Source organism: Elaeis guineensis, chromosome 6 (genome assembly GCF_000442705.2).
Source record: "Elaeis guineensis isolate ETL-2024a chromosome 6, EG11, whole genome shotgun sequence".
NCBI classification, from domain to species: domain Eukaryota; kingdom Viridiplantae; phylum Streptophyta; class Magnoliopsida; order Arecales; family Arecaceae; genus Elaeis; species Elaeis guineensis.
In genome coordinates this window covers 1,598,304-1,617,995 of record NC_025998.2, presented here as the reverse complement: position 1 = coordinate 1,617,995, position 19,692 = coordinate 1,598,304, and the positions used below count along the sequence as shown (strand labels likewise).

The 19,692-nt window shown below is 36.8% G+C and overlaps 1 protein-coding gene across 4 annotated transcripts; it reads left to right on the top strand.

Moving 5' to 3' along the window:
• The first annotated feature begins 7,616 nt into the window (after positions 1–7,616).
• Positions 7,617–18,795, top strand: LOC105047730 (serine/threonine-protein kinase AFC3). Of its 4 annotated transcripts, none has more exons than XM_010926783.4 (12): positions 7,618–7,981; positions 8,070–8,187; positions 10,094–10,120; positions 10,195–10,351; positions 10,435–10,483; positions 11,117–11,231; positions 11,386–11,477; positions 11,573–11,720; positions 13,263–13,327; positions 13,425–13,522; positions 14,790–14,895; positions 18,298–18,795. In XM_010926783.4, exons 1-12 carry the CDS (start codon positions 7,865–7,867, stop codon positions 18,433–18,435), a joined length of 1,230 nt encoding a protein of 409 aa, XP_010925085.1. In that variant the 5' UTR covers positions 7,618–7,864; the 3' UTR covers positions 18,436–18,795. The 4 variants fall into 4 exon arrangements, with proteins under 4 accessions (XP_073114939.1, XP_010925085.1, XP_010925087.1 ...); XM_010926785.4 differs by having other exon boundaries at positions 7,619–7,933; XM_073258838.1 differs by lacking the exon at positions 10,094–10,120 and having other exon boundaries at positions 7,617–7,981; positions 10,180–10,351.
• Positions 18,796–19,692: the final 897 nt, after the last annotated feature.

Here is a 19,692-nt window from a genome sequence, read left to right as displayed (position 1 = left end):
GCCTAAACCTAAACTCTGATCTATTCGGGTCATGGATTGAGTCAATCCAATTGTAGTCCCTCTATTTAGGCCCATCTATAACCAATTGTAATACGATAGGGGTCTATTTTGCTTTAAGATATGCGTGGTCACTAGAATAGACCTATTTATCAGGCGGGCTGGGCTCAGCCTAAGGGATTGGAACTATTTTTCAGGCTTGAGCTTGGCTCAGCCCAGCCTTCAGGCCACCTTTCCAAACCTGAGCCTGCTTCATGCCAGGCTTCAAGCTTCCAGGCTAGGCCTCAGGCTAACCTGGATGAAAAGAAAATGGGAAGGTGGGGAGGCGGTGAGCCGGTGACGTTAACAAGGAGGCGAAGAGAAGAAGGTGGAGAGGCAGTGAGCTAGTTAACAGGAGAAGAAGGTGGGGAGGCGGCAAGCCGGCAAGAAAGTTGTCAGGGCTTGAGAGATGGGGATGAAGTGACTCGCAAGAAGGAAGTGGGAGGATGGGTTGATGCAAAGAGGTGACGAGAGGAAAGTGTGGGGAGATGGGGAGGGGCTGGGGCTTGGGTTCGCGAGGAGGAAGATGGAGATGGAACGATGCAACCAAGGGGCAACGACAAGGAAAAAGAGAAGGAAGCCAGAGGAAGGGAACGTCGAGATGAAGGGGAGCACGTCGAAAACGGGATCTGAAGCTTGGAAGAGTCAGAAAGATATGAAGTGGAAGGGGGTTTTAAGGATTCAAAGAATGAGAATATGAAATATGAGTTCGGACTGGATCAAGATAAACTCAAGCTCGACCTGTTTTAAATTTTGGACTTAGGTTTTGGGCCCGGCCCAACCCATCATGCTGAAAATAAGAAAAATTCTTTGTGCACTGCAAGCAGTGTAGAAAATCCGACATGGAGCGCACCGCCTCATCCGATTGGTCCATATAGCCACCGCTTTCCAACATATATTTAATGCTTACAGCTTTATTTTTTTCGTTTAAAATTTTGAATAACGAAAATATCCCTATTGTTTAAAAAAATTATGACATCCTGTGTCTATATTATAACGTCTTGCATTCAGAAATCGTAATTTTTGTTTACAGAATATCATAATATGCACAGGATGTCATAATTTTTTTCAAAAAATAAGGACATTTTTATCATTCAAATTTTTTTTAAAAAAAAAGTAAAGCTGCAGGTATTAAATGCACGTTGAAAAGTAGTTGGACAAAAATATCTCTTCCATATTATGATATCTTGGACCATATTATGATATCTTAGGTTATATTATGATGTTCTGCATGTAGAAAATTATAATTTGATGTAGGATATCATAATATGCATAGAATTTCATAATTTTCTAAACCATATTATGACATCCTGCATATAGAAAATCATAATATGACACGGAATGTCATAATTTTTTCGAAAAGATAAGGGTATTTTTATTATACAAATTTTTTAAATGAAAAAGTGAAATTGCAGGCATTAAATATGCGTTGGAAAGTGATAGTTACGTAGATCAACCATATAAAGCTTTGCACTCCACATCGGATTTTCTACACCACTTGCGGTGCACAAAGAATTTCTCTTAAAAATAATAGTACAAACCCGATTAATGCGGGCTAAGCGGCCCGTGCACTATATGATTTGGTCTATATTAGAACATATGATTAGGTCTACACTAGAACATGTTTTACCCACCCGCTATATGATCAGGTCTATTCTAGAACATATGATCAAATCTACACTAAAACATGTTTTGCCGGCCTGCTATATGATCAGGTCATGTTTTGACCACTATATGCTCAGGTCTACACTAGAAGATATTTTGATTCTTTTAAAAGTATTTAAATTTTTATTTGTACATCATATATATATATATATATATATATATATATATATATATATATATATATATATATATATATATATATATATATATATATATTCTATGGAGGAGTATTGTAGTATTGTCAATTCAGAAAGTCAAAATCCTCCCAACGTGCTATGTGTCAAGCTCCGACTTCTTCATAAATATTTTTTTTTTCTCACGAAGCTTCCCGACCCCTCCCAACTTTTTTTCCCATCTCCTCTCCGCTCTCTTCGCCACCACCTCTCACCATTCTCCACCATCACCTTTCTCTCCATTGTCATCGACGTCGGCCCGCTTTTTCAATCTCTCTGAGGCACTGTTACCTTCCTCCCTTCCAATTTTTTTCTTCAAAGATTCTCGAGCCCTCTGAACACCCATCTTCTTCTCCTATCAATCGAATTCTATCGGATTCCTCCATCCATGTCCATCAAATTCGACGGGCGGAATGTGTCCTTCGACTTTCTTGCCAGCGATGATGGCAGCCTCTCCTTCTGATCGGCCTCCGATCCCTTCCTCTCAAATGATGCTGAGGACGGCTGCTCGACCTGTAAGAAGCAAAAATCTAAGGCATTGAAAAAAAGAAAGTTAGCCGAGAGAGCGGCGATGGCCGGGCATCCAGACCTTTTGGGGAACAGGAGGGGACGGCGATGGAGTGAGGTCGCGGAGGGAAGGGGAGGGGGGTTGGTGGCATCGGAGCCGAGGGAGGGGAGGAGAGGAAGTTTGGTGATCATGCAGAGTCAGATGCGATGCGGATGGTGATGGGGTGGAGTCAGGTTGGTGGTGCTGGAGCCGGAGGAGGGAAGGGGCGGTCGTTGGTGCTCACGTGGAGCCGCAGGGGCTTGGATTCGTCGGGGCCGAGAGAGGGAACAGGAGGGGACGGTGATGGAACGGGGTTGCAGAGAGGAGGTGAGGGGAATTGGTGGCGCCGGAGCTGGGGGACGCGATGGGGGTGGGGGGTTGGGGGGAGACGACGGGAGGAAGGGAAGGGGGATAAAAGAAAAAAAAAGAAAAATATTTAGAGAGGGAAGGAAAAAAGAAAAAAAATATTATTATTTTATTATTAATAATAATTTAAAATATTATTTTTCTAGGATATTAATTTTAAAAAAAAATTGGGGAGGGGGAGGGTGGGGGGAAGAAAAGGGAAGGAGGAAAAAGAAAAAAGAAAAGAAAGAAAAAAAGAAAATATATAGGGATGGAGAGAAAAAAGAAAAAAATATTATTATTTTATTATCAATAATAATATAAAATATTATTTTTTTAGGGTATTAATTTTAAAAAAATATTTAGAGAAAAGAGGAAAAAAGAAAAAAGTAAAAAAATATTATTATTTTATTATTAATAATATTTTGAATCAGAAAGAAAAATATTAATTTTAAAATAATAATAAAAATATTATTTTTTTAAAATATTATTTTAAAAATACTATTAATAATAATAACATATTATTTTTAAAATATATATTTTAAAAAATTAATAATAAAATATTATTTTAAAAAATATTATTTTTTAAATAATAATAAATATATTATTTTTAAAATATTAATTTATTATTAATAATAATTCAAATAATAACAAAAATATAGTAATATCAAAAAAATTATTTTCATACATCCGATACGGACGACGGTGGGGCGAGGCTGTGGCAAAGGCAGCGTGGACGGTTGTGAGTTGGATCTCACGCTATGCGGGTGAGGGCGACGGAATGAAGGAAGAAAAAAAATATTTAAAGAGAGGAAGAAAAAAAATATTATTATTTTATTATTAAAAATAATTTATAATAAAAAATATTAATTTTAAAATAATAATAAAAATATTATTTTAAAAAATAATATTTTTATTATTAATGTAAAAATACTATTTGTATACTAACATATTATTTTTAAAAAAATAATTTTAAAAATTAATAATAAAATATTATTTTAAAAAATATTTTTTAAAATAATAAAAATATTTTTAAAAAATATTAATTTATTATTAATATAATTCGAATAATAATAAGAATAAAGTAATATTTGAAAAATAGGACAACAACATCTGAAAATTTATTTTCGTGCATCCAATCCCACACAATGCATTGGTCTTCGACTAGTTATTATGTATTCATACAGTCAAACCAGAGTATCCCGTTCATGAGATAGGTATACTGACAGGCAACTTAGTTTGCCCTAGACAACTAGAGGTGGGCATCCCGACACAAACTAGGTCATGCCTAACAAGGCCCTCCAAGTACTATAGCGGGCCATGCTAAGGCGCGGCTCAATACTAAGGGTTGGGCCTAGTTGAGGGTTTGGTGGCCTGCGGCCCAGGCCCGGCACGACCCTTTAGGGCCTGGGCTGGCACGGCTCATCGTACCAGGCACGACACGACATGTGTCCAGGCCCAACACGTACCTTGATACGGCCCATTTGGCATCGGATATTTTTAAAATTTTTATTTAAAAAAATAATTTTTATAAAATAAAACAGATTGGGGACTTGGGGGATAAATGAAAAAAATAGTAGATATTGAATTTTTTTTTTTGTAAAAGTAAAACCACCTTATAATAGTGGAGGGTTTGGCATGGACTCCTATCAGTTTATTAATATAAATCAAAATTATACAAAAGAGGGAGAGGGGCTAGGCCTGACCTCCAGAATATAATAAGGGGGAGAGAGAAGAAAATAGAGGTAACTCACCTCAATAAATAAAAAATAAAAATATATAATTTTAAAAAATTAAGAATTGAAAATAAATCTTATTAATTGTCTGTGCCATTTGTGTCGTCCTAATCATCAGATCCAATATCATGTCTTCCTTGTCCTGAAGTCTTACCTCCACATCCCATCAATCTTTGAAGCAGAGCAGTATATCAACTATCTCACCCATCATCCTACTCCTCTTTTCATCTAGAATATGTTGACCTGCACTAAAAGATGATTTCGATGCTACTGTAAACATCGGTATAGCTAAAATATCATGTGTAATTGTAGACATAATATGGTATTAATTTTTACACTCTTCTATTGGGTTAACATATCAAGATTTTCTATTTGATTTTCATCTAATACAGAAGAGATTTTATGTCATAAATAAAATTCTAATTCATTACTTAAAGATGAAGAAGATATATGTGAATATCTTCTATGTGCAAGAAATGAGAAAACATATGATGAACGAGAGGTATTAGATGTGGATTGTGAAGATGATATGAACTATCTAGATTCACGAATCTTTTCATCATCTAATGCAAAAATATCATAAAATAGCTGAGTTACCTCAGTTTTAGATGTTTCGAAATCCTGATTCATATATTTATCAATTTTATTAAGTAAAATATGTATGCCACTTAATTTGATTCATAGATCAAATACAGCAGCTAAGTTATGAATGGGACACACCACTTCTCAATACTGATTCCATTTAGTTTCCATTTCATGAATAATAGGCATAAAAACATCATCATATCTATATTGTGCAAATTGACCACAAATTATATATGTTTGTTGTAAAAATGCACAAGAGGTTGGAAAATAAACACCGAAAAGAGCATTCGTAGTATTATAAAAATTAACTAAAACATCTTTCAAATTTTTTTTTCTCCCAATCAGTTTCAGTTAAAATAAAGCCTAATCCATGATCATTTATATATGCACTTAACAGATTTTTATATGGATATGCATCATAAATCATTATATATTTAGAATTCCAATGGGTAACTACATCAAGTTTAAATTTTTTGAAACATTTACCATGGTCTAGATATAATTATTTAAATTATCATAATCATGCTCTTGAAGATTGAATAAAAGATACTGCATTCCTAATTCTTACAATTATATCTTGAATAATACCCATTCTAGTTTGAACAAAAAGATTCAAAATATCACATACACATATAATATGAAATAAATTCTCATTAAGAATGGGATGAAAATAGTTCTTCAATAATTAAACATCTATATTATTATTAGATGTATTATCAAATATAACAGACATAATTTTAGTACTAATACCATATGTAGCTGTAGTTTGATAAATAGTATTGAATATTTGTCGGCCAGAATGGCGATAATCAAAGAAACGAAAAGCAAGAAAATACTTATTTAATTACCAATCATTGTCTATATAATGAGCAGTGACAGAAATAAAAGACATACTACCTACAGATGCAGTTTATATATCAGAAGTTAATGATATATTTGTATTTAAGACAAAAAGAGTTCCAATCAAATTATCCTTCATTGCTAAGTAATTCATCATAACTACTCTTCTAAATATACGTCTATTGATTCTTCTGTAAGCAAATTGTAAAGCTAATTGAACATATTCTTCAAAATTAAAAAATTTATATAGGCTAAAAGATAATTCATCCATAACTATCCATTTTACAAGTACTTTTCTTTGATTTTCATGATTGTAAGCAAGAGTTCCTACAAGGGCATTCTTTTGTGTATTAAGGGTGTTTTGAAGATGAGAATCACTTACCCTATAAGACTTTTGATGTCTCTTCAAATGGTAATTTCTCAAGAACTGGCATAACTATATAATTAGGCAAATTTTTTACATTTTGCCTTATAGACTCCATCAACTAAAACTCTATCAAAATCATTCCATACAGTACTGGTCCTCTTACGGAAAAAGGATCCAACTTCAACAGAAGAGGCTTCAGAGGGAGTAGAGAGAGTTTCTTCTTTCTCAGAAATAGAGGAAAAGTCAGATTGCACGTCGGCAATACTCTCGTCATCGTAATTTGCCATCTAAACCGAGTAAATGCAAAAAAAAAAACTAATCCATAACCAGCAAAAGAAAATTGAATAGAGCCGAAGAGGAAGAAGAGGTAGAGCAGAGAGTTGGAGAGTTGGAAGAAAAAAGCCGGACCGAAAAAGGAGAGCTGAAGAGAGTAGAGTCGATAGAGTAGAGCTGGAAGACCTGTCTTTTGAACTTCGACCTCCAAAAAGAGATGCTTCCTCCTCTTGTATAACTCTTAAATTGCTAAACTATAATTGCCACTTGCTAAATATTGAATGAAAGGGAGCAGAATTGCTAGAAGAGAAAATAAATAGGACTAGAGAGATTAGAGAGGGACAGAATTGGTTTGATGAATTGGTGTGGTGAGAATGAAAGAAGAGGATCCTATTTATAGAAACTCAAAAACTTTCATTTTTCCACAATACCGTTCAATCTAACAGTTTTTTGGTTGTTAGAGGGGTCAAAATGATCATTTTCTCAAATATAACTGTTATAACCCAAAAAAAATAAAAAAAAATTTTAGTCGTTATGGGCCGGGCCTGATCCGTAACGGTCTCAAACGGACCGTGCCAAGCATGGCCCATAACAGCCTCAAACAGGCTGTTCCTAATACGGCTCGTAACGAGCTCAAACGGATCGTGTCCGACATGATCGTTTGGACTGATTTTTTTAAAAAAATAAAAAAAAATAAAAAAAATAGATCATTAGGCCCGCGTGCCACCGATCAAGCTTGCAGGCCTGACAGTTCACGAGCCATGTGTGACACAGCCCCCAGACCTCGAGCCTAGGACGGTGTTTGGATATACTGATGTAATTGGACTGTGCCCGGTATAATTCATTGGATCCATGCCCCGATGGACCTGGGCCGAGCCGTGACAGGCATGGCCCAGTGCCTAAGTCAGGGCAACGCTGCCAAACCCTGTAGCTTAGAGAACCTTTCTGGAGCCGGTTTTTGTGTTACTTTTCGGGGCATGATGCCAATTCTGCCCTTTCGTCATTGCCAGAAAACCGCGGGCTCGAAGGGAAACATAAAACATAGCCGCGAAACGTTCGTATAGATGCAGCACCGCGTCGTTTTCTTCATGTTCCATACTTCCAGCCCTAAATTCCTCTGGCCCTCGACCTCGAGTACCCCTCACCCCAAAAGAAGACCTATCCCTTCTCCTGCTTTCTCGAGGCTTCATCTTCTTCCAGAACGTTTTCTAGGGTTTTTGCATTGGTTTCGTTGCAGGAGGAGGTCGTGAGCGTCGGAAACTTCGTCCCGATTTGGAATTTGGTGCTCGGGGATCGGATGGAGAGCTCGCGAACGAGGAAGCGGCCTCGGCTCGCGTGGGACGTCGCGCCTCCCGAACAACGAGAGGTCCATCCGTGTCCAGATGCTAGGGTTAGGGGTTGGGATTGCGAGAAGGTAGAGGAGGGGGAGTCTAGGGTTAGGGTTTTACTGTATGTTGGATTCTGAGCCGGTCTGGAAATCGTTCTTGATGGATTCTGTGTAGGATGCTGTCCGAGATGAGGCGGTGCCGGGCACGAGGGGTGCAGCATCGCCTCCGTGGAGGGATGACGATCGGGAGGGGCACTATGTCTTCGATCTTGGGGAAAATCTCACTCCGCGATGTAAGATTTCTTCTTCTTCTGTTTATATTTTTCCTGCTTCCCGTATCTTTTGATTCGAATCGGGAGACCTGAAAAGAAAATGGATGTGTTTTTTTCCTTTAAAAAATGAAGAAAGTATTCTTAGATTCTGGAGATCTAATCTCATGAGTGATTTCTTTCTCTCTTTGTGCGAGTCTTGGTGTATTTAGCCTCTGCAAGAACCATCCCTGAATCATGATATTGAATGAATGAATTCATCCAATGGACATGCATAACAGGATGCTTCATGTAAATTTCTAAAGTCTGATAGCACGGCAAGTGAGTGCATATTATTATTTTTTTTGACTTGCGTAGTGGGGACTCGGTCTTGTATTCGTTTTAATCTCATTAAAAGATTTAATGGGCTTATTAAAAGATTGAATGGTTTTAAGGCAGAGTGAGATATTGCTTATTTGCAATGTGGCTCTTCGTATCTAATTAATTTTCACTGAAATACATTGTGATATCTTAATTTATAAGTGACACAATAGATGAATATATTCTGTTAAGCATTATAGGAAAAAGATCAGGCATCACTCCAAAGTGCAGCTGATTGAATGATGGTTCTTTCGATAGGATGCTAACGTAAGCCTGCCCTAAAAAATCATTTCTGTCAAGTACAAGACTGTTACATATTACATTTTGGAGGCATTCGGAACAGATTACAATATTTCTTCATAGACTATAGGGAAATGGAAGGGTTTAATTTCTGAACCATGGAGCTGTGCATTATGATCTGGGAACTTATGAAAAATATGTTGTTAAAACTGTTCTGAGTGCTGTACTGTCCTCCCTAAGTTTTAGAGGTTTGATTGGAATTATCATGGGATAAGTCATAAGTTGCCTTCCTTGTCCAACCTGGTTAGCAGCGTGATCTTGAATGTAGAATTGCCCATTAAAATGCTTTTGTAATCACAAGAATTTGAAAGGTGATAGTAATAGTCCTTTAATTGCTAAGGGAACATTCCATTTACTAGGACCAAACTGGGGAAAGTGACGTGGTTTGTGGATGTCAATGTGAGGTCCTCACCTGGTTTTCATTATCTGACATGTTTTCCCTCTCCAGTATATGCTGAGCTCTGGTAACACTGCAAGATCTTGAACTTAAAATTGCTGCATCTAGAATTGCTATCTATGTTTATATGACATGGTCCAACATGACATTTTTAGTCTTTGTTGCAATGTAAAAACACGTGGCAAGTTTAAGGAAAAGAGAGCAATGGACAATTAATGTTCCTTTGTGATTTTAATGGCTTTTGATACCATGAAGACATCTTGAAACACATATAAAAACAAGTATCTTGTATTCAAAAATCAAGAAGTGCAAAAATATTGAAATATGTGTTTATACAAATCAGTATAATATATATGTATGTATGTATTTTAAATGTCATGAAGAATGGTAGTTGTCAAGATCACTATTTGTAGAGGTACATCTAAACACATCTTTATATTTTGCTTTATCAGGTTATTGCGATTTAGTATTTCATCAAGATACGACCTTAATACATGTTTTAAGAATTGTTACTGTCATAGAAGGGGAAGAACCCTTTTAAACTTTTACTCAATATTGTTTAAATCATTCATTGTTTACCACCATAACCATGATGCTGTCGGAAGCTTAAATTTTTCTTACATCCTACTAATATTGATGTTTTAATTCTCTCATCATCATGTATGAACTCTGCATCATATTCTATCATATTATATCATCATGTATGGACTCTGCATATTCTATCACTCCTCACATCTTGCTTAAATGCATTGGAAGCTCTGATTTCAATATTTTGGTTCTGAGATCTGCTTTTTTTTTTTTTTTTGGTTTCTAAAATTGATTCATTTTTTTAAAAACTAGAGATCATTTACTTTTTTCCATTCAATCATGCAGATAAAATACTTAGCAAGATGGGTGAAGGTGTGCTGTCTAAACTTAACTTTCTTCCTTGATATTGTCATTTTTTCTTGGTTAGCAAGACATTGGTACTGCAGGCACTTTTGGACGTGTTTTGGAATGTTGGGATCGTGAAGCACGTGAATTTGTGGCAATCAAGGTGGTTCGTAGCATACGCAAATATCGTAATGCTGCAATGGTTGAAATAGATGTCCTTAATCATCTTGCTAACAATGATAAAGATGGAACAAAATGGTAGGTGGCTGACTTTGTAGTTTTAAGTTGCTTGTTGATGATATCAAGCTTCAGTTCTTTTTATTCAGACTTTCTTCTCTCAGTTGTGTCCAGATACGAAGGTGGTTTGACTACCGAAATCACATATGCATTGTAAGTACAGCTCTAGGCTTTATTGTTGTTATTTACTTATACTATTTCATTTAGCCTTTATGACTACTCTATGTGAAATCTTCTATCACCCAGAACATGACTTGTTCGGTATCATCTTGATGCTGCTATTTTTCCTTTGTAAAAGATAATCAGGCTAGTGCAGTTTAAGGGCTGCCTTAGTCTAGTCACACACTGAGATTGCCGATGACTATATCACTCCTTGACATACCTCCAGCTGCTCCTCATTGATTGGTTTCCCCCTCTTACTGGGTCATTAAACATTTCATGGCTTGTACAAGCAATTTCCGATTCATGAATATTGAGGATTAGGAAGAGAATTTTTCTCTAGAAAATGCTGGTATTTGTTTGGTGGTGCATTCTTTATCGGCAGACTTCCTGTTGAAGATTCAGTAGCTGGAGTGTAGAATTCCTGCATAAATAAATTGTTACCTGATATTGCTGAATGGAGCTCTAGAAGAGTTGATAGGGTTAATTAAATTTTAATTCTTCTTGGAGATTGGAAAACTGATGGTTGTAAATTCTTGATATATTATGTTCTTTTAAGGTTTGTTTATGGTACCGGAAAACTAAAATCAGATATTTTCTTTGAATGAACTTTGATGATGTTATCAGGTTTGTGAGAAGCTTGGGCCGAGCTTATATGATTTCCTAAAGAGAAATAAATATTGTCCATTTCCTGTGGAACTTGTGCGGGAGTTTGGACGTCAGCTTTTGGAATCTGTAGCATGTCTGTTGATTATTCTTAGCTTCTTTTATTTTTCATTGTCTGGATTTTCATTCCTAACCACTCTTATGGATCTACTTGTCCTTCTTTTTTTTTTTTTGCACTGTGAAGTGGCAGGATTAACCTTTTTATTTTTCTTTTTTTTTTGAAAACATAGATATGCATGATTTACGCCTTATTCACACTGATCTGAAGCCAGAAAACATTCTTCTTGTGTCTTCTGAATATGTAAAGGTTCCAAGCTATAAGGTATTTTGACTTATGCAATTTTTAGAAGTCATATGATATTTTGTTATCAGGTATATGGACTCAGCAGTTTTGAATGAATGCTTGGGATGAAACAGAAGAATTCACAAGATGGAACAAACTTCAGGTGCTTGCCAAAGTCAAGTGCCATTAAGCTGATTGATTTTGGTAGTACTGCTTTTGAGAATCAGGACCATAGCTCCATTGTTTCAACAAGACATTACAGGGCACCTGAAATCATATTAGGTAAATTAGCTCTTTATGATCAAACTGTTGGCTTCACAATCTCGTCTGAGATGCAGGATTTCCCAAGTGAAGTTCTTAATTGGTTTTCCATTGTGATTTTAAAGGGACAAACTTTTCATGGCTATAAAGCTGCAGCCATCAGAGATCTCTGGAGGCTAGATTTCAAATTTATTCCAAATTTTTTAGTTAAATCTCTTTCTAGAAGTTTGAGCTACGTTTTCTGTATGCTTATAATCAATTCTGAGTTAGACATGTGCATAGCGATTGGGAGATAAAACTTTTGTTGCTGTAGTCTCCTTGTTCCTTTAGACAAATTTAGCTTTCCCAGATTCCTAGTTTCTCAATGCTCTTCAGTAAGTCTCACCCCCTTCCTTGTTTGAATAAACTATATTGTCTTAAACTATGATCCTGAGCAAAGGTTGGCACCATCTTTTCAAGTCTTTTTTTAAATAATTTATCCGTCTTTACCATAGTAAGGAAACTTTGATATCCCTCATTCACCATTTTTCGCTTGATTCCATCAGCTGTCACTGACGTGATAATAATTTGGTTTCTCTGATCTTGGGTAATTGTTGCAGTGCCCCATGGCTGTTGTTAATTTATGCTCTCTGTTTTCCTCTCCCATGATAGAACCCTACTGCCTGATGTGTTATTATCTTTAATTTGAATTAATTAAGCAGAATTTATATGTGCGCATGCACATGTGGGTTCCTTCATGCATCCGTGTAGGTATAGCAGATATTGTGAAGAAGGTAGATAACTCGATATTATTTGTAGGGATGCGTGTAATAGCATTGCTACCTACACATTTAGCATGGCCGCTGTGTGTCTATTGCCATGCCAATGTATTCATCTGTGCCATAGGGTATGGCGCTTTAATGCCAATAATCTGACATGGATACACTTCGTGCAAAAGAAATAAATGTAATTGTAAATTTATCAATCTTTGTTAACTACGAGACTGTTGCAGTGCCATGCATTTTGTTAGAAAAATCTACGTCTATTGCACTGAAAGAAAATCGGTAGAAAGGTATGACATTTCTGTTGAATTAGGTGTACACATTAGATTATAATGTCTGTCACTTGAAATTGTAGAGAATAAAAGCATTCTTGTACAAAATGCATCTGTTGACTAGTTGCACACTATTTTTTATGATGGTAAGGGTATCATTCCATGTTCAGCCATGTCTTAATAAGTGCTAGCACTCCAAAAACCATAGAACTAAAGCATCCAAGGGACATTATATGAGTGGCCATATGTTATATGAGACATAAGTTGGGGAGCATGTATTTTCCTTCATTACAAATTTCCTTGGGTAGCATATGTATGATATGGCAACTTATACGGTTGAATTCATGTTGATTACTGGAAGTTGCTTCAGTTATTAGATCTTCAAGTACCCTGGGTTCCTTTCATCTTTTCTTCTTGATTTGCAAAATTTTGTTATGGTTTTTTTTTGTCATGAGTCAGCATCTTTTTTTTTTAAAAAAATTTTAAATTCCTATCCTCATATTATCATCATTGAACAATTCTTATATCAGGTTTGGGATGGAATTATCCTTGTGATATTTGGAGCGTTGGTTGCATCCTTGTTGAGCTATGTTCGGTCAGTCTGCCAACCTGTCGCAGATTTAATATTAGAGAGGATGAGTGGTTTGCCTCGCGTCCTTAATGGATATACTTCAATTCTAAACATGTTTCAGGGTGAAGCATTGTTTCAGACACATGAAAATTTGGAGCATTTGGCCATGATGGAGAGGGTTTTGGGACCATTGCCAGAACATATGATACAGAAAGCTAGGTAAGGTTTCCCAATGTGTTGTATGTGGAAGATTGCACATTTTAATGATGAAAAATTATATGCTTGTATATAGGTTTGCCTGCAATCTGCATGCTTCAGGTGTTATTAATTGCCTTTAGACTGTCAAGGAACTCTTTTGTTTGAGGTTGTGTTGTTTGCAGTGTTGTTTTCTGGTGTAATTGACATTTTGTGATAATTTCTTAGTTGAAAATAGAGAGTTTGGATTAGACATACAACAATGTACGCCTCTAGTCTTAATGTTGAAGGAATTTGCAGTTATTGGTTTCTAAACAATCCCAACATTTAGGGATTTCCGGACAGTGGGCATGCCACTCATATATGGCATCGGGGAGAATTTATTGACATGTAGAGTCGTATTATTCACGTGGTTGGACTATGCCTGTTAAACCATATATGAGTTCACTGCACTGGGATTGATTATGATTATGATTTGTGATGCTCCAAAACTGTAGGAGTCAGTGGATCTCCAATCTGTATGATCTGTCTTATTTTGTTCATTATTTATTCCCCATTTAATCTATGTCTAACATGCCGGAGCATTCAGACTTTCCTGAAGTGATTCAGATATCAGTTGGTTTACCCTTTTGTATACTTGTTTGTGATTTATCGTGATAGCATTGCATTCTGAACTGCCCAGATTCCTGGAGGATGACCGTCTTTAAGAGACATTCATTTTAGGTCAAACATCTGAAAGGATGTCGCACCACACAGCACTAGTGCCAGTTGGTACCTTCTTTCCTTTCTTGTGATGCAGATGTGTTGAACTAGCCAATTTTTTAGTAAACATGAGAACCAATGATGCATCAATGAGGAAGCAAACACTTGTGATCAAGATATGACAACTGTAGGAACTTTTTCCAAGATCAGCTAGCTGATGGTCCACCTGACCATGAGTTCTCATGCACGTCTTATAGTTTATTATCAGGGTATGATATCTGTCAATACAGTACACTGCCAAAAATCAATTGGACTATTTTTTGAACTCGACAGACAATTATCTGGAACCTACTTTTTTTTGGTGTTTTGAGGCAAGAGAGTTTATCATGTTACTGATGCTATTGCTTTTCATATGCCATAATATAAAGTCATTGTTTTCATGTTTACATTACTGCCATGCTTGATATCAAAAATTTGTTGCACCAAGGAACTGTTCTTTTCAATTTTTGTTGCATATACTTCACTATTTTGGCTTAGTTTTTATGGAATTATTTGTTTGCATCATATACCTCCTTTCTGGCATTTGCAGTCCCTCAGCATCAAAATATTTTAGGCGAGGGATTCGGTTGAATTGGCCTGAAGGTGCTGTATCAAGAGAAAGTATCAGGGCTGTAAGGAAGCTTGACCGTCTGAAGGTATGCATTCTTTCTGCTGTATTACAATAATTTACTGAGATCAAAGCATCCACTGGATTAGATCATTATCATTTTCTGCATCTATATTGAAAGGCGGGTGGTCCATTATAGCATGCATTTGGATGATTTTTTTAAAAAAATTCAGATTAATGTTCTTTTTGCTTGTCATTGATTAGGAAACAATGGAGATTTCAAGTTGAAATTATACATGAAGGCTAATCTTGGCTTAGAGAATCAGGTTATGAAAGCAATTTTTTTAAAACCCTTCTAGGATGTAGGTTGCCATAGCACAACATTTTCTTATGACCAGGAAATGGAAGCACGTGCTATGCATGATACATTTGGTGGGTTTATAATTGAAGAAACTGGTGATGTAAAATTTATGAAAATTCTGGATTTGGTGAAATAAGGGTATAATAATTCATTCTTGTTCGAAAAATCATTTTACTTACAACTAGTTGATGATCACAAAAAAAATTAATGCTAATTCTTCTTGTATCAAATGAAACATATTATTATTATTATTTTAACTTCTGGACACTATGTTTTGGTCCATTAACCAATTATAATGATTTAGACACGTTAGAAAGATGCATCAGTCATCATGATATCAACAATTTTACATGGGAATTTGTTGGTGATCATTTAGGGCAAGCTAAGCAGCAATGGACAAATCAAGTAATGGAAATCATATAAGAGATCAAACAGAAGCCTAGTTGTTATCGCAGTTAGTAAATAAATTATAATCTTGTTATTGTCAGTCATGCTATGTTTTGTGAATCAGGTCGTCTGCAATAGTTTGGTGAGCCTAATTTGCAATCGGATAAATGCAAAATGTATGATACCAACCATTATAGCATGCCATTTACACAAAACTGAGGCCATAATGATATAATACTCTATGTGAAGTGTCATGTTTCATAATAACGATTCATCGTGCATCATTCATAGTTTTTTAAGCAATCAAACTGGATCAAGAATTCTATATACTGATAACTATTGCAGTAATCCATCCTGATGATGTGGGGTGGTGAGGTGGTGCTGGGGTAGGAAGCTATGAGAGAGGGGGAGGGGGAAGGAGGGAGAGAGGTAGGGGTGGCAAAAATTGACCCAACCCGCGTTAAACATATTTGGGTTTGGATTAAACAGAATTTGGGTTGTAAATGGGTTGATCTGTTTAATCTGTTTAATAAGCATGTCGGGTCAAGTTTTAGGTAGCTGATCCGTGTAATCTGTTTAATAAATGGGTTAGAACAAGTTGGATCAAATCGGATTGTAACTTATAAATCCGCAATACTATGGCTAGGCTAAAGCATTAAACGGTTTAAATTGACCGCTGTCGTTGATCCTTCGCCCTTTGGTCTCATCTTGAGCATAAAAGGCTTTTTTCTCTCTTTTCTCCTCCTGTCCGATTTCTAGATCTAGGATTTTTGGGTTTCCTGCTTCGATCCTCCACTCATCCTTTGGTGGCTGGTGCTTCTAGCTTCCCATTTCCTAATGGCAGCTGGGGGTCCTCCACTCCTTTGGTGGCCGGTGCTTCTAGCTTCCCAACGGCGGCTGGACAAACTGCGAAGCCAACTGTCCCTCGGTTACCTTCGGTCCTCCTTCATCGTTAGTCTTTGAAAGGAGGTGGCCGTATTCGTCGGCACTCGACCGTCGCTGAGGGAGTTCGGATCTACATCATTTTCTTTATCCTTTTCCTCCCCAACGACCGTTGCTGAGGGGGCTTGTGCCGCTTGGCGCCCTGGCCATTTGAGATCTAGAGTTTTTCACCTTTTTTCTCTTTCTGTAGCCAGTGCTTTCTTCCCCAACGGCTGTCACTGAGGAGGGTTGGCCGTTCGAGATCTAGGATTTGGTAAAGAACCAATTTTCTTAAACAAACAGGTTAAACAGATCAGGTCGGGTTGGGTTTGGTAAACAGATTAAACGGATGGGTTGGATCGGTTAAATAGGTTATTTACTTAATAAACAAATTAACAGGTCGGGTCGGATGATCTATTTATTAAACAGGTCAGGTTCAAGTTTGAAAATCTGACCTATTGAATAAATAGGTCGAGTTCAGATTTGATACTTTTTGATCCGACTCGTATATGATCTGACTCGTTTATGATCCGATCCGACCCAATTACCACCTTTAGAAAGAGAGAGAGAGGGGATCCTTTATGTTTGGGGTGAGTAGGTGCTCAGGGATGTGGTTAGGGGGGGAGGGGGGAGGAGGCGACGTGGGCGGGAGCGGGGGGAGAGAGTGGAGTCGTCCATGGTGAGACTGGATGAAAATTGGTTAAGTTTCATTTCCCTGGATATGCAGTAATAATCAATGGTCAGGATAAGTCTCCATCTTTGGACCAAAAAAAAAAAACATTAAAAAGCACCATGGCACTTCCCTTGCTTTATGTTGAATCATGAGGCAGCTGTAATGAATAAAGATATGTTATGCGCTGTAACATTTAACAAGCATATATCGTCCCATGTTTGTAAGGTATAGATATCTACACACCTAATGAGCACAAGATCAAATTTATTTTTTAATTGTTGTATTGGTGCACCAATAATATAGGATGTCAATAAAGCATTGCATACATCTAAAATTTGTTTGATTAGTCTCTATTTGGTTTTGCTGTAGGTAGTAGGTAGTGGAGCTTTTGTTTGTAGAGCTTTCACTGGTAGAGCGCTTTAATATAAAATTATTTATTGTTAGCTAAGTACATATCTGAAGTACCGTGGAATTTTAACATTTGCTTAGTAAAATAAATTTAGAAGATGCTTTTAGTACAAAGGACTAATGACAAAAGATTTTATACGGTACTTTAAATTATATTTGTTTGTACTATCAAAACTATTATTATAAAGTATTATTAATTTATATATTATTAGTTTAATATTTAACCTAAATAATATGATAAACAATAAGTTTTTAAATTTATTATATAATATAGTAATATTTTTATCATATTATTGAATTATACTAATATTAATATAATATATTAAAAAAAAAATTTAGCATAGAATATTGGTATTATATTATAATATTATAGTATATTAATATCATACATTATATATGACTATTATAATAGAATGATGGTGAAGATAATCGTATCCAATTTTATTATGTTTAAATTAATTTTAAAAAATTCCATTGCCGATACTTGAATAGGTTCTTTCAAGAAAAAAAAAAAAGCTTTGTGACACGGCTTTAATGGAGCTTTTTCTCTAGTGAACCATTTTTCAGGTTTTGGCTATTTCGAAAGTTTATCAAAAATCTCAAAGTCATAAAAAAAAAAAAAAGAAAATCTTCTGGCACTACTAAAGCAATGCCAAATGGGGTCTTAGTCTTAATATGCAATGCAGCCAAAAATTAGTCGAATGCTGATGGGTTTGTCATTTTCGCTGCCTTTTCTCCAGGACTTGGTTTCCCAGCATGTGGAGTACTCTAGGACTCCATTGACTGATTTATTATATGGCCTCTTGAAGTTTGAACCATCAGAGCGGCTCACGGCACGGGAAGCGCTCTACCATCCCTTCTTCAGAAGCCCAACATGAAAAGCTGTTGAAGGAACAAGCGGCTAACCTGGGATATAATTTAGGGTTTTGATGCCTGTATGGGGGGAAGACAACTGGAAAAGGAGAGGAGTTACCAGTTGTATCTGTATCAGTTTTTGTAGGCTGAGACCACTGTGTATGTCCTCCTGGTGTCTGCCTGCATGAATATGTTTCTGCTGTTGTAATAGCATGTGGCCTTTAGAAGACCTGGTGCTATCAGTTGCATTTGTATTAAGTTTTTTTTTCCTTTTTATCTTTATCGTTATCTTGAAGTTTAAGATGGTAGCTTGAACGTGGAGTGATACTGTTGCTCGTTTTTCTCCGTTTATTGTTGGTTAAAGCCTCCAGCCACTTGTCTGATTTTTGATCTTCAGTTGTGCTCGTCATAACTAAATCGAATAGGTTTGCGTTGTTGAGTGATTGTATCTTGTGTTGTTAATTTTAAGCCGAATGTCTCCTGTCAGATCCTGTCAATGCTGGCGGATGCCTTTCCGAACCAATAATAAACATGTTTTGAAGCACATTTACCGTAACTGCTGGTGGATGCTGGGCGGGAGCTTCTCTGTTTCTCGAGATAAAAGCGGCTGGGCTGTTGGGTAATGAAGGGTAATGAAATAATCTTCAGCTGGTCGTTTTAGTGAGTGGATTTCATTGGAAAAATATGCTCAAATGTTGATTTTAGGAGTGACTGTTTGAATAGTGATTGTTGCGGATCCGTTCTATCTGTGCGTCAAGATTTGTGCTCATTACCATTCCATTTTGATTGTCGCCGGCTGGCTTCTGTTTCGAGGGCGTCGATGTTGGTGCAGTTGGGGACTCGTTCTGGGACCACATTGGTGGGGGAGAAGCCAGATGGTAGTTAGAAGCGGATGGTGCAAGGGTGTATTGTTTGGGTGTCATTGGAACTGTTGCCGATGGAGATGGAGGAGCTTATCAGATGGTTCTCGGAGATGATCAAGTTTTCGAAGATGGTCATAAGGGAGGAAACAGAGGTCTGGGTGGCTTCGGTGGTCGTGGTGTGAAGTCTTAGTCGAAGAGTGGCACCAAAGATGATGGCTTCGGATTTTTGATCTCGGGTGGGGATGAAAAGGGAAGTATTGGCCTATGGCTTGGAGATAGGCTGTTTCCTTTTTCAGTTTGAGGTTGGGGGGAGAGAGTTGGTTCTTGGCGAGCCATGTGTTGTGGCCAGCCAGGCGTTTTTTCAGTTTGAGGTTGGGGGGAGAGAGTTGGTTCTTGGCGAGCCATGTGTTGTGGCCA